Here is a 13,530-nt window from a genome sequence, read left to right as displayed (position 1 = left end):
TCAACTTAAACGTGCAACCCTTAACAAAAATTATGACAGAATAGAAGCTTGATCTCGGCCAGAATGGTGACAATTAGCAGCATGAAAGTGCTTTCAAGGCGGAACAAGAGCGGTACGTTCGTTCAAAATTTAAAGCAGAGAGAGGTTGCAATCTCCCCTTGAAAAATCTTCAAGGTGTTTTAGGTTAACCTTTCCTCAGTGAGACGAGAGCGCGAAAACGCTCTTAAGGGCTATTCACCCTCGCTTTCCCTGCGAGAAGAGAGAGAGGGTGGCGAGAGAGCGAAAGTCGGAATTCGTGTGACATTTCACGACGAGCGGCCTCTCCGTCTATCGCCCTCTAGCTGAGCGCCTTGTCCCCAGGGGCAGGTGCGGCGCGGCAGATTAACGCTCGCACGCTCGCCCTGTCGCCTTCAAAATTAATGCCAATTACCAGATTGGCCACTTTGATCCCCAGAGAGGCCAGCCCTTCAATTATTCGGTGGTCACTTTGTCTCTTCCGTTTCCGGGTCGTTAAACAAATTATTAGGGATTTAGACTTTTTCTAGCAAAATAATGGTTTCGGTGTAAAAAAGAGTTAATTTAAGAAGAATGATACATGGCAACAATTGAAAATTATTTGAATTGTTGGATGCCACAACAATTGATCGATAAACAATTTTTTGAACGATTTGAAATAGTAAAAAGGACGTTCCTACAGTAAAAATTCAAATTTTGTCAATTTTCTCCTCAATTTAGAGTGCTTGAATATAATTTCTTGGCACATTCCTATTCCTCTCGTCGAGATCTGTTCAACGGTGTATGCCACTTATTGGGGAAACTCTGGGTTTTGAAATTAAATCGGATTTCAAGTAAGGAGACAGCCATTACCGTTTGAAAAGCACGCTAACTTTCCAGCCAATTTTCTAAAAAAATGACAGTGCTTCTTAGGTCAATCTAGGCTTTAACTGAATCCTAAGGGACGAGTTTATGCATTAGCAACAAGCATTTTCCAGGCTTTTGCAGTATCAATCCTCTTTAAGATGGTTTTAAAATACATAAATTAATTTTAGCACAATTCAGACGCTGTTGAGACACTTCAATAAAAACCCTCTCTCAAAAAATGGGCTCTTTTTCAGTTACATAACATAGTTAAGTTTCCTTCATCAGTTGGCTTTTGGTTTCCTAAAGATTTTTTTTTCGCTTTAAATAAAATCTATGAAACTCAATTGTCATTAAGAGATCGAAAAAGTTAAAACACTGAAGCCAACCCATCTAGAGTTTGACAAATTTTTACCTTGCTAATTAAGTTTGGTTAAAATTGCGTAATTCTTGCTCATTGGTTTGACGAGTGGAAGCAAAAAATAAATAGTCGATCGTGTAGCATTCACAGTCCTGCACATTATTGTTCTCTTATTCTCTGGCAAAAATGCTGAATGCGCGCGGAGTGGCCTGCGTTGTTTATCGAGCTCGTTTTTTATGCAGCACACTGTGAGCGCTCTTACTCTTAATTAATTTTGCTCTTCGCAATTAATCTTAGGAGGAAGCGGGTGCGAGACGACGATTCTCTTGAGGCAGGAATTCGGAGTAGCAATCCAAGAGAGAAGGGAACTATTTAAAGTCTAAAGGGTTTGCTGAGTGCGCGCGAGGCGGCTTTTACGTTTGTGTATTTTGTAAACAGTCTTTTGAGCTCGTTATTGTCAAGAAACATGCATCGTCGACGAAAATAAAACAGACCTAAAAGGGGGATTAATTAAATAGATTATTATGTGTGTGTGTGGAGGCGCGGCAGCTCGCAAAAAGCAAAACAGAATAAAATGCTAAATAAAGTCTGAGCTTGGCTGCAGCACATAGTAAAAAGCAAAAACGTGTTAAACAACTTTGTGTCTGAAGCCACACACTATTCGCAGTCAAATCGCCGATGTTTCTGGTTGCTCTGTTCTTGGTGCCAAGTTGCCACGCGAGCTCCACTTCTGGTCAGCAACCGCGAGCATTTTTCAAGTTGCGGTTTTCTTTTCCGCTAGTGCAGGAACGTGAAATGAAAGATAAAAAAATTATTTACATTTCACATTGGATTTTCCTAATTCAATTAGTTCTATTGACATCAACAATGTGTTAAAAATAGACACAAAATTCTCATTTAAAATCAGTCTAGAAAAAATCAGCGGGGGCCAGATTCGTGCGACGCGCAGATATGGCGTCCGGTGGAGAAAGGCGCGAAAAAACGGTCACGTGAAAATGCGCGAAAAGAACCAAGTTTTCGTCAATATTGTGAAGTATAATTTGCATTACTAGAACTTTTGGATCGTAAAAACAAACTCTTGACACTCGTACGGCAATCCATTGTTTCCCACATTCAGACGCCATCTTGGATCTGCGCAATGCGAACCAATTTTATCGCACATCTAGACCCCGCTGAAAAAAGTATATATTACAAAGTAAGGTAGAATTGATTCAAGCTGTATATTGACAAAAAAACTAGATTTTGATGATAGCTTTTTGGTCTTGTTACGATGGTTGCGTGTTTTAGAATTAATTCTTTAAAAAATAAACTTGGAGGACGACCTACAACAGCTAAATTGTTTGATCATAATTATTAATCTTTGCCCCTGCGCAATTCCTGTTAAAAAAAATCCCCATTATATTTTACCTATTAAGATCTAAGCACCACATATATTTATTTTCCAGCTGAAGCGCAGTATTATCATAAAAACGGGCTTAAAGCATGCGACCCCATAAGCTTTTAGTATTACATAATCCTCTAACAACTCCATTAAAGCGCGAGCGAGCTCGTGTTCCTGCAGCAAGGCGACAAGTGCGTTGCGCGCGTGTGAAATGCAATGGAAATTAAAATAAATGCGCATTCCATAATGCAGCGACGCGATGAAAGGGATCCGTGAGTTCTGCGGCGTGATGAGAGTGCGTGCGGCGTATAATATAATATGCTTTTCCTTCTCCTCCTCAGCCCTGTTCTTGTGTCGACCCAATTCCACGACATGAACTTCTTGTGAAATGCAAATACCTTCACTAGGGCGCCCATCGCACGCCAGCCAACTCACACTATATAAAATAATCCAACAAAAGGACTTCCCTTACTGCTGCCGCCGCTGGAGTCGCTCCAAATTTACTGTGCTATTTAAATCTGACGTGTCCGTGCTCCCATTTGCGTCGACGCTTAAATTTGTCATCGTACTTAATAGGGTTCTCGTGGCTCTTATTGTTAGCTTCAAATGCTACAAAATCAGACTTGATGTATTATTTAATATTTTTAATGTTTATTTATTTGTTTATTTCGAAAGTGGAGGGAGTTCTTTCCTTAGAGAGGGTGTGTTGTGTTCATCCACGATTTTGCTCCTCTCCTGAATGCTATAAATATAGCTCTCGTGGCAATCAATGCACTTTCACCAAAATTTTCTCATCTCTTCCACGATTTTTCATCCATTTTGTTCTTTTATATTTTTATAAAGTTACTGTTGGCAGATACCAATGGAGGTAGAAGCACACGAGGATGTTTTTTTTATAAACCAGCGGGGCCAGATTCGTGCGACGCGCAGATATGGCGTCCGGTGGAGTATGGCGCGAAAAAACGGTCACGTGAAAATGCGCGAAAAGAACCAAATTTTCGTCAATATTGTGACATAATTGTGTCTTTTGGATCGTAAAAACAAACTCTTGACACTCGTACGGCAATAAAAAGAGAGCTTTTTGCTTCCCGCATTCAGACGTCATCTTGGATCTGCGCAATGCGAACCAATTTTATCGCAAATCTTGCCCCCGCTGTTATAAACATAAAAAAATGTTCTATTATGTCCACAGGAAAATATAGAAAAATTAGCTGATTTGCTACTGTTAATTTAAATAGAAAAATTTGCTCTTCAAAGCAAACTAAAAGCAACAAACTATTTCACTCGTTTCCTTCAATTGATTGCAGTAATTTGATTTCCTTTGATAAACGTAGCGGAATCCTCTGCAGGTTGCTGCTGCAGTATTGAATTTGATAGGTTTGCAACCACTGCAAAATATTAGTTTGTTGAATATAGATTTATTGAATAGTATTTCAGCTTACTCGCAAACAGCAGTTGAAATGGTGTGGATCGACAAACAAAAACAATATATATGGCAGTTTTCCGTTCCAACAGTTTCCGTTTACAGGTTCTCCCTGCACAGTTTTAATCACAAAAGGCTTGTGGGAGTTGGAAATTCAGTTGCGTGCTGACCTAATTTTCGAATAGAACTATCAGTTTTCCGTTTGCATCCGATCGCGTGGGCTTGGAATTGGATTTTGTCATTTCACAGCTCTTTGACATCTCTTAGCTCATGTGCATAGGATTAAATAGAGTGCGTGTCAAGGAGATGCGTATAGGTAAGGATTTCTATTTGCTTTTAAAATTGTATTTTCCTGCGCTAGTTGAAAGAGTGAGAGGAAACCATTTGCGAAGCAATACGAGAGTGATTCGTTTAATTAGTTCCATTCTTCGAAAGGAAAATATGCACGGTCCAATAACAGCCTGCCTGAAAAATGTAATAAATGAAGGAAAATTAAATCCATATAGTTTTCCTGGAATAAGTTCATTGCATGAGGAAATTGCACTCAATATAATTTTATGGTTTCATACAGTTTTGATTTAGAAACTTTGGTTAATCAAAAATCTATTTTACCAAAATTAATATCTTAACCCTGAATTTATTTTTAGTATTGCGTGACTCTTACCGCTACAAAAACACTCGAGAATTAAATAATGGAAAATGTTAATTTAATGAATTTGTAGAAACTTGTATACTAGTTAAAATCTTTACAAAATATTTAACTCAATCTAGTTAGAAAAACAGTTAATTGAAACTATATATTCTTTCAAACAATTATATACAGTTAATTTTAATAAACGTATTTTTCTGACAACGATAACACAGCCAACGAGCCAACAATCAAAATTTTATTTAATCTGTAATATGTACTGAGACCAAAGAGCTAATTTTAGTTGAATATCGGATCCAGTTCCCTATTTTAATTATTTTCAACAATACTAAGGTTAAAATATTCATAGCCCTTTAACCAAAATGAAAAATTATGCTTTTACTCTGATTTGCATCAAACTCACTTTCACATTTTAGCAGTGAAAGATTTTCTCGCTGCTCTGACTCATTTTGTACCTTCAAAGCGTTTTGAAACATCCTCAGCGAAACAAGAGAGAAAAACACTAATGATTGTTTTTGCAAGCGTCTCTCGTGATGTTTTGTTTTTGCGTCAGCTGCGATTGTTGCTTATTTGCACTTGGGCAAGGATAAGAGCAGGGAAGACGGTGTGCCTTTTTCTAGCAGCCAGCACCCTGTGCGACGCGTGCATACAACGCTTTGCAAATCCTGCAACCCTGCCCTCGGCTGGCAATAAAAGCAGACTGTTGCGAATAATGGCGGAGCGGCTGCTGCATGCTTCCTGGCAGCGCGTGGGTATTAGCCAGGCTGGCTCTCGAGTGCGCGGAAAGCAGCTGCCGAGTTTATTTCCTTGCCAGTCAGCGCGGCCCGGCCCGGCCCTTTTAGCATTTTTTTTTTTGTGAACAGTCGAGTGTAAGAAAACATTAGTAAAGTCGGCTTTTTAGCCTTTTTTTGTGGGGGAGGGGCAAATTTAATTGGGAAAGAGGAAATTTGTTAAATTTTCACAGGATGTTTTTTTTAGCAGAGGAGCCAAAACTTCAGAATTGATACTTTTCTGCTAGTGGCCGCGGGAATTCAAGTCAATTGACCAGTTGCATAAACCCTCAGTGTTCGAAGCCGCCAACAGATGGCGCAACCCTAGACTTTCTTAAAAATTTAGTTTTAAGGCAATTCCGCTGCGATTTCCGACACAATCTAGCTACTGTGCATTCTTAATTAAATATGCTCTCTTTTGACGTTCTGAAAACCAAAATCGGTTTTACCATTCGCTTTAGAAACGTTGGAAAAGGTTTTTTATTTCAAAAAATAGTTTTTCACGATTCTACGGCGACTGGCTGAACCGATTTTGGTTTTCAGAACGTCAAAAGAGAGCATATTTAATTAAGAATGCACAGTAGCTAGATTGTGTCGGAAATCGCAGCGGAATTGCCTTAAAACTAAATTTTTAAGAAAGTCTAGGGTTGCGCCATCTGTTGGCGGCTTCGAACACTAAGGGTTTAAGCAACTGGTCAATTTAAATATTTATTCTGGATTTAGTAAATGAAACAATATATTACTACATTATTTTCAGAACTGTTAACTTGAATTAGCCAATCATTAAGACGTGTGGTTTTTAGGTTTTGTAAACTAAAAAATCAATTATATACAAACAATTTCAGTTTATTATGATGATTGATTTCTCTTTAACACTTCAAATGTTTGTCATAAAAATTTTCTTCTAACGAGATTTTCGCCCCAATGATTCTGATTGTTGCTTATAATAATAATTGAAGAAGCTAGATTTAAGATTGACACACTGAATGCGGGAAAAGGAAAAAATTGTATGAATAAAAAACGGAGACAATATAGCTCTCTCTACGCTGACTGTGGCTCGGCGGATCTTAGGAAAAAATTGAAAAAATAAAGCTCTGTGCAGCCAGCTGTTTCGGCTCCAAGGCTTCATCAGCATTTTAAATCTTAAAAATACAAATTTATGCATGAAACATTTTAAAGTTCAACTGCTTGCATTTCTAAAATAAAAACGAGTGACAAAATCTCGTCAACCCCGCCTCTGTTTTAATTATTTCATATTTTACTTCCCGAAATAGCTGGAATGACCGCCAAATCAGGAGGTCTAGGTAACCAAAATAAATATTTTCAGACCGAAAAATCGACAGAATTGATTGAGGCTCTCCAAAATGATATTAAATTATTCAAGACGCACAAAATTGAATACACAAACGTTTCTATATTCGATTACAAGGACACGTTCGCAAAACCTCTCTGAATAGCAAATGAAACAAACATATTATGCTATAGCTATACATCCCAGCCGCAGTAGGTCACGTGAATTACAATAAATTACTCAAAAGTATGGATGTTTGTGTCTCGTTCTGAGAAGCAGTGAATTTGCCCTGTTTGGTCATTCATAAATTAACATCACCTTCTGTCATCGAGAGATGTTTAAGGCAGAAAAGGCCAGTCTTTCATGTCGGTTCAAAGTGTATCTGGCGGAATGCTTCTATTCATTCGCCTTGACGAGTTACGTTAAGCGTCGACCGCAGCATAAACAAATTGGCTCAAGTGCAGACGAACGCACGAGCAAGAGTATATTAGCGAACACGATCGCTGGCTGCCGAGCGTGTGAGAGAGAATATATGTATTTTATGGAGATGCTGCGATGAATGATCGATGAAACCGCCAGGAAATGCGATTATTCATTAATCTGTCTGATCAGGTTTTGCTGATCGCCGGCCGCGGTGTGCGCTGCGGCTGGCCTGTCAATTGACCTAGTTGCGCAAAAAGGCGCGCAATGCTCCCACTCATCGCCTTTTCTCACTCTCTCTCTCTTCACAATGGATCTAAGATTTTCATTGCACTGCGACTGACAATTTGCATCGCGTCGGCAAATTGTTTTTCTGCTTTTAATGAACGGATGAGTACGTGCAATCAAGATAACCCCCCGACAATAAAACGATCGATTAAGCCACAAGGCTGAAGCAGTGCTTTGCCTTTTAATCATTCGCGTTGTTTATCCTTTTAAGGATCAATTTTCTCCGGACCGTCCGAATGGATGCATTAAAAAAAGGTTTATTGCCACTTCATTTCGACTCTGCCCCCGAGTATGAAACCAAATGAGCTGATTATCTTTGTTGTCAGACCTTTCTTCTCGTTTGTATTCTGACTAAAATTGTGTGTTCAGAGATTTGCAATGTACATTTGTACACGCTTATAGCCTTAACGTAACAGCAATGAACATAATATGATAAGATTCATTGTTGACAATAGCAATAAACTATTTTAATCGTGCAATTGTTGTGTTGATGTTTTTGTTTGAATCTGAATCTTTCAGTTTGACGCTTCACGGTTATTCTCCCATTTATTCCTGCAAGGTGAGTTCAATTTTGAACTTCAGTTGGGCTAATCAACAATCTTTGTGGGTGACCTTGACATTGACGGGTCGGAATTTTCCACTCAATGAAAGCAGTTTCTGTGTGTTTATGGTTCTGAATGTGTGCTGTGTGATGAAATTAACTTACCTTTACTGCGGTAGACTCATGTCGATTTATTTTTTATGGTATTTAAGTATGCATAGTTCATGATTGCGCATATTTTTAAAGAATAATTATTTTTTGATTGGTTTGTTTATAGTGTGAATGATAAATAGAGATTTTTTATCTGGCTGGAAATCGACAAAGGGTTTGTTGCAACATAGATAAAGCTTGGTTTAAAGTGAAATGATACAGGGCAACAATTGAAAATTATTTGAATTGTTGGATGCCATACACAATTGATCGTTAAACAATTTGTTCAACAATTTGCAATATAAAAAAGGACCTTCCTACACTAAAAATTCAAATTTAGCCAATTTTCTCCAAAATTGACAGTGCTTGAACATATTTTCTTGGCATATTCCGATTCCTCTCGTTGAGATCTGTCCAATTGTGTATGCCACTTATTGGGGAAACTCTTGGTTTTGAAATTAAATCGGATTTCAAGTAAGGAGACAGCCATTACCATATGAAAAGCACGCTAACTTTCCAGCCAATTTTCTCAAAAAATTACGGAGCTTCTTAAATTAATTCAGGCTTTAATTGAATCCTAAGTGACGAGTTAATACATTGGCATTAAGCTTTTCCAGGCTTTTGCAGTATCATTCCTCTTTAAAGAGGATTGCTACTGCAAAACTGTGTCAAACCCCGAAAAACCCTTCGCGCCACTTCACGTCATTGATCCTCATTTTTTTAGTAGATTGCGGCTACAGCTTTTGGAGTTCATTTACCTTTTGGCGCAATAATTCATGATTTTGCATGAAGAGCTATTTTAATTAGCATGAAAACTTTGGAGAGTATTTTCTCAGGAATTTTAACGGCAAAATCTAAGCTTGTAATTTTAGCTCTTTCCCAATTTTCAGATCATTCTTTCTAATTTTCACAGTACAGATCCACTTAAACCACGTTAAAAATTGTACAGTTTAATTTTGCAGCTTTTATTATAAAAAATTAAGAAATCTAAATTTTTGCTCGGAGGCAACGAGTATTGTTAAACTTCTTAAAATTTCACTGAATTTTCCTCAAAGGGCCTGGATATTTGTTCCATTTGTAATCACCTTTTGGGCTCTTTAAATGAAACATTTTTATGTGTTTCAAATATTCTCCATGCACAAAGATCTAAACAACTTCTAACAGTTATTTTTATGATTAACATCACAGACCGAGTCCTACTTTAAGTTTTGGTACAATATTATTTAATTTAAAACATAATTTTTGTGCTTGAAAGAAATTCAGCAAGTAAAAAAAGAACATTCAAAAGCTAGGGACATGCAAAATACTTTTTAGTTTCTTTTTCCGTGTCACACACTAATTTAAGTGGCATATTATGAGCTTTCTTTGTAGATTAGGCGACCGCTTTTGGCACAGGGCCGCCGCCTAATAAACGAACCGCACAGAGAACAGCGAGTAAATCACAAATCGCTCTTGCTTTCAGGCAGAAGCCGCGAGTTTCAAAGTCACGACCAGCGAGCGAGCGAGCGCTTTCTTGCGACACACGCGGATGCACACATACGAATAACTGACTGAGTAAGTGAGTTGCTTGAGTGTGGTATGGACTGGCTCTGATAAATTTCCATGCAGTGCCTGCGGAGGAGCGAGAGGCGAGAAGAAGAATTGCGAGCTGCAATTAATGCGTGGCCCGGCGGCGGCAGCGGCAGCGGGCGCGAGCGGAGGAGCCAGTAGTTGGCCGTGTCGCGTGCGAAAAGCGTCCAACAAGCTCGAGGGGTGCTCGCGCGTGCGCCCGGGGGGCGGCCGGAGCGGCCACCGCGGCGGCCCGCCGCCGCTCGCTGCTCTTCAGTCGTAATCGGGACGCCGAGGCGGCGGTCGCGCGCGCCTCCGATCACCCTGTCCGCCGCTGACGACGCTGCCCAGGTGGATGGCGTGAACGTGAGCCTCAACGGCACTGGCCGCTGGCCCCCGGAGGCGGCCGAGGCGCTGCCCGCCGACGCCGAGGCGTTGCTCGCGGTGGTCGCCAAGGCGGCGGCCATGGCCGCCGTCATGGTGGCCGCCGTGCTTGGCAACGCGCTGGTCATCGCGAGCGTCGCGCGCCACAGAAGACTTCGCGTAATCACCAACTATTATGTGGTTAGTTTCTTCCTTTTTATTTTTTTTATTGAAATTAAATATAGGGAAAAATACCGCCTGGCATTGAATGACATTTTAGGATTGAAAATTTGAAAAATTGTCTGGAAAAAATGTACCAAACAAAACCAAAATTATTCCTTCTTATTTTTATTTTTTAAATTAAATCAGTCTGTATCCAAATAAAATAAGGAACGCGTTGAAGGCAATATTTTGTCCAGTGACTTCAGTTAGAATTGTAAAAAGTTATTTAAAAATGCGAGTGACCAATGTTTCAACCGAATTTTTTATTTTATCACCATATCAGTTTGATATTTTGAACGGTGTAACTTTAATTTTTGTTGTAGTACAAAAAAATTAAAAATTTTAAAAACATTAATGTCAAATCAACCAATCAAAGTTTCTAATTGAAGGTTACAAAATAAATTTGAGAAAATATTCAAAATCACAGCTCTTAAAGAAGCCCTTTCTTTCACCAGGACGTAAAGTAAAATATTTAAATAAATAAAATAAATTCGCCTCCCTTTTCTCCCACATCATATTGCTCTGCTTAATCTCAGAAAGGGGCCAGCAAAGTTTTCAGATTCCATCTTTGAGGCTAGAGCGGATTTAAACAATATTTTGCAAAGCTCTCCGAGAATTTCGTCTGCGTTTCACTGAGGTTCCCCGAATTTCCCAGCCAAATTAATGCAAAATTTGATCCCTCACGTACGGCGGGTTTCGTCATTGTTAAAGAGCTTCATTGTTTAGCAACTTTGCTGTAAAAATCAGCAAAAAATTTAAACAGTCTGGCTTTATCGTGATAAAATTCTATTAAATTTGCTGAGAGGAAAATTTATTTTATGTCAAATAATTTGCTTCGCGTAAACAAACTGCGCGTTGAAAAATATTTAATATGGTTTCATAAATATGTATATTTATACAACTGCTTTGTATGATTCTATATTTTTCAAAGGTATAAAACGTGATTTCCCAGAAAGCTTCTCACTTTTATGGCACCGGCAAAAGCTTTACATTTAGACTTGGTGATTTAAGTCGGTCTTTCCGCCAAAAAGGTTGACACATTTTCGGTTGATATTCAGCACCACGCAACATAAAATACTATCCATCCTGTCAAGTTTTGCCAAAGTAATATTTCAATTTGGGGGCCGAATTTTTGCATGAGCAACAAACAATATCGACAGCTCTAACCATGGAACTCGGAGTTTTTCCGTTTTAATTGCCAAAAATAAGGTTTATAACATTTTCAAAATCATTTGAACGACTAAAACTTCCCAGTCTAGAAGTAATATTTAATATTTTTCTTAAACATTTGGCAAAGGGAGTTATTATTCTATTTACCGAGGCATAAAGCCCATTTAGAAACGGCACATAAAAATGAGTTGAATTCATGCTGCCGCGCGTGGCATACTATATTAAAAGTTGTCGGCCCGCTTCTTTGTAGTTATAAATTCGCGTGTGTGCAGCGAGATTTGTCTACCGCTGGTCAAAATATACTTTGACACGCAGCCAAGATTAAAGTAGTTTCTCGGTCAGAGACTCTGAGTGTAATCCAGATCCAAGTGGCCCGATCTTGTCTCGTATTAAAGTTTTCGAAATGCAGGAACGGCTGCCGCAGAAGACGCGCGCGCGCGACCCTTTTCGATTCGCTCGGCGCTACCCTCGTCAACGAGCTCTAATTGAAATTAGAATGCTTGGCATTGCAGCGGACACGCGGACGCTTTCTTTCAGCGCCCAACAGCTATTTATTTTCATTCCCCTCTAAAGCCTGATCGATTAATTGCGTTTAAATTTATCGCTTGTTAATTTGGAGGAAATGAGGGACAGTGAAAAGTTGGCTATTCCACGTGAATTACCCTACTGTTGAAGTTCCCATTTATGTTGGGAGCCGAGAGGAAAAAAGCTACACTGAATCAGCGGGGGCCAGTTTCATGCGACGCGCAGATATGGCGTCCGGTGAAGCACGGCGCGAAAAAAACGGTCACGTAAAAAGTTTTCGTCAATATTGTGACATAATTTGCAATACTTGTCTCTTGGATCGTAAAACCAAACTCTTGACACTCGTTCGGGAATCCAAAAAAGCTTATTGTTTCCCTCATTCAAACGCCATCTTGAATCTGCGCAGTGCGAACCAATTTTATCGCACATCTGGACCCCGCTGCACCAAATAATAGAAGTTTTTATATGTAAGAAACAAATTTAAAAATTGGGTTACGCTTTTCCAGTGGAATACTGCAGCTATTTATTTTCATTCCCCTCAAGTCGCTTCTAAAGCCTGATCGATTAATTGCGTTTAAATTTATCGCTTGTTAATTTGGAGGAAATGAGGAACAGTGAAAAGTTGGCTATTCCACGTGAATTACCCTACTGTTGAAGTTCCCATTTATGTTGGGAGCTGAGAGGAAATTTACTGCTGGGAATTCAAGCAGAATTATTATTTCAAATTGCAAAACTTATAATTGACTATTCTCCTGTCATTTCTTTGAATAACATTATACGCGCAGCTATCTTAGTATGCGCTAACTTGAAGGAAATGATTCTTTTGCGGCAAGTTGTTATCAAAGAGCAAAGGAAATTCTCGTGCAAAACTTGTGATGTTGTGATTTACCTACCGCACGAGCGAGCGTATTTCATCAGAGAGTTATTGCCTTGCATGCGTCCTTTACGCTCTTATGCTAATGCGCAAAATGAATTCATTGTCAAATTCGTAAACTCCTGTTTAAGAATTTTTATCGAGATAAAAATAAACGAGCTGCTCATATTTGGCGGATGAATTGTTTCCTCCGCGAAACAAGGCAAAACCACTTAATCGTAAGGCAGGATGAATGGTTTACCCTTAGAAAAAGGGAAATTGCGAAAGCGATCTGGCATGTAAAAGGGTATTTCTTAGTTGAGACGGCTCGTTTGAAGAAGACATTAAATAATTTTACAATTGAATGCTTCTTTGCAGCTAGCGAGAACTCGACAACTCGAGGGAATAAATTACCCAGAAAACCTTCAAATCGTAGGAATTATAAATTAATTTCTGGCAAAACATTTCTCAATAAAATCCTGTGCTAATAATAAGATAGTTAAACGCATGAGTCATCATCCCCGTGGCTACAAAAATAGACATAATTAAATATAAATAGCATAGTAAAAATTCATGCTGCTTTGTTCCACAATTAAATGCGAATTTCGGCTGTTCAAATGTTAATACTGAAATAATATTTATTTAAAAAGCTGAGCCGATAACTTTCCGAGCCATTTGCCTTAAAATTAGCACTTTCAAAGTAAACAATTAATTTTC

The 13,530-nt window shown here is 38.9% G+C and overlaps 1 protein-coding gene across 1 annotated transcript in view; it reads left to right on the top strand.

The window, feature by feature from the left end:
• The first annotated feature begins 9,751 nt into the window (after nt 1–9,751).
• Nucleotides 9,752–13,530, top strand: part of LOC135938556 (octopamine receptor beta-3R-like) — a 75,966-nt gene continuing 72,187 nt past the window's right edge. The window contains exon 1 of the mRNA XM_065482246.1: nt 9,752–10,244. Coding sequence (XP_065338318.1) covers nt 10,146–10,244 — 99 coding nt within the window. The 5' untranslated portion in view covers nt 9,752–10,145. The remainder of the gene's footprint in view (nt 10,245–13,530) is intronic.

The sequence above is a fragment of the Cloeon dipterum genome, chromosome 3 (genome assembly GCF_949628265.1).
Source record: "Cloeon dipterum chromosome 3, ieCloDipt1.1, whole genome shotgun sequence".
NCBI classification, from domain to species: Eukaryota; Metazoa; Arthropoda; class Insecta; order Ephemeroptera; family Baetidae; genus Cloeon; species Cloeon dipterum.
This window is presented reverse-complemented; position numbering and strand designations above follow the sequence as displayed.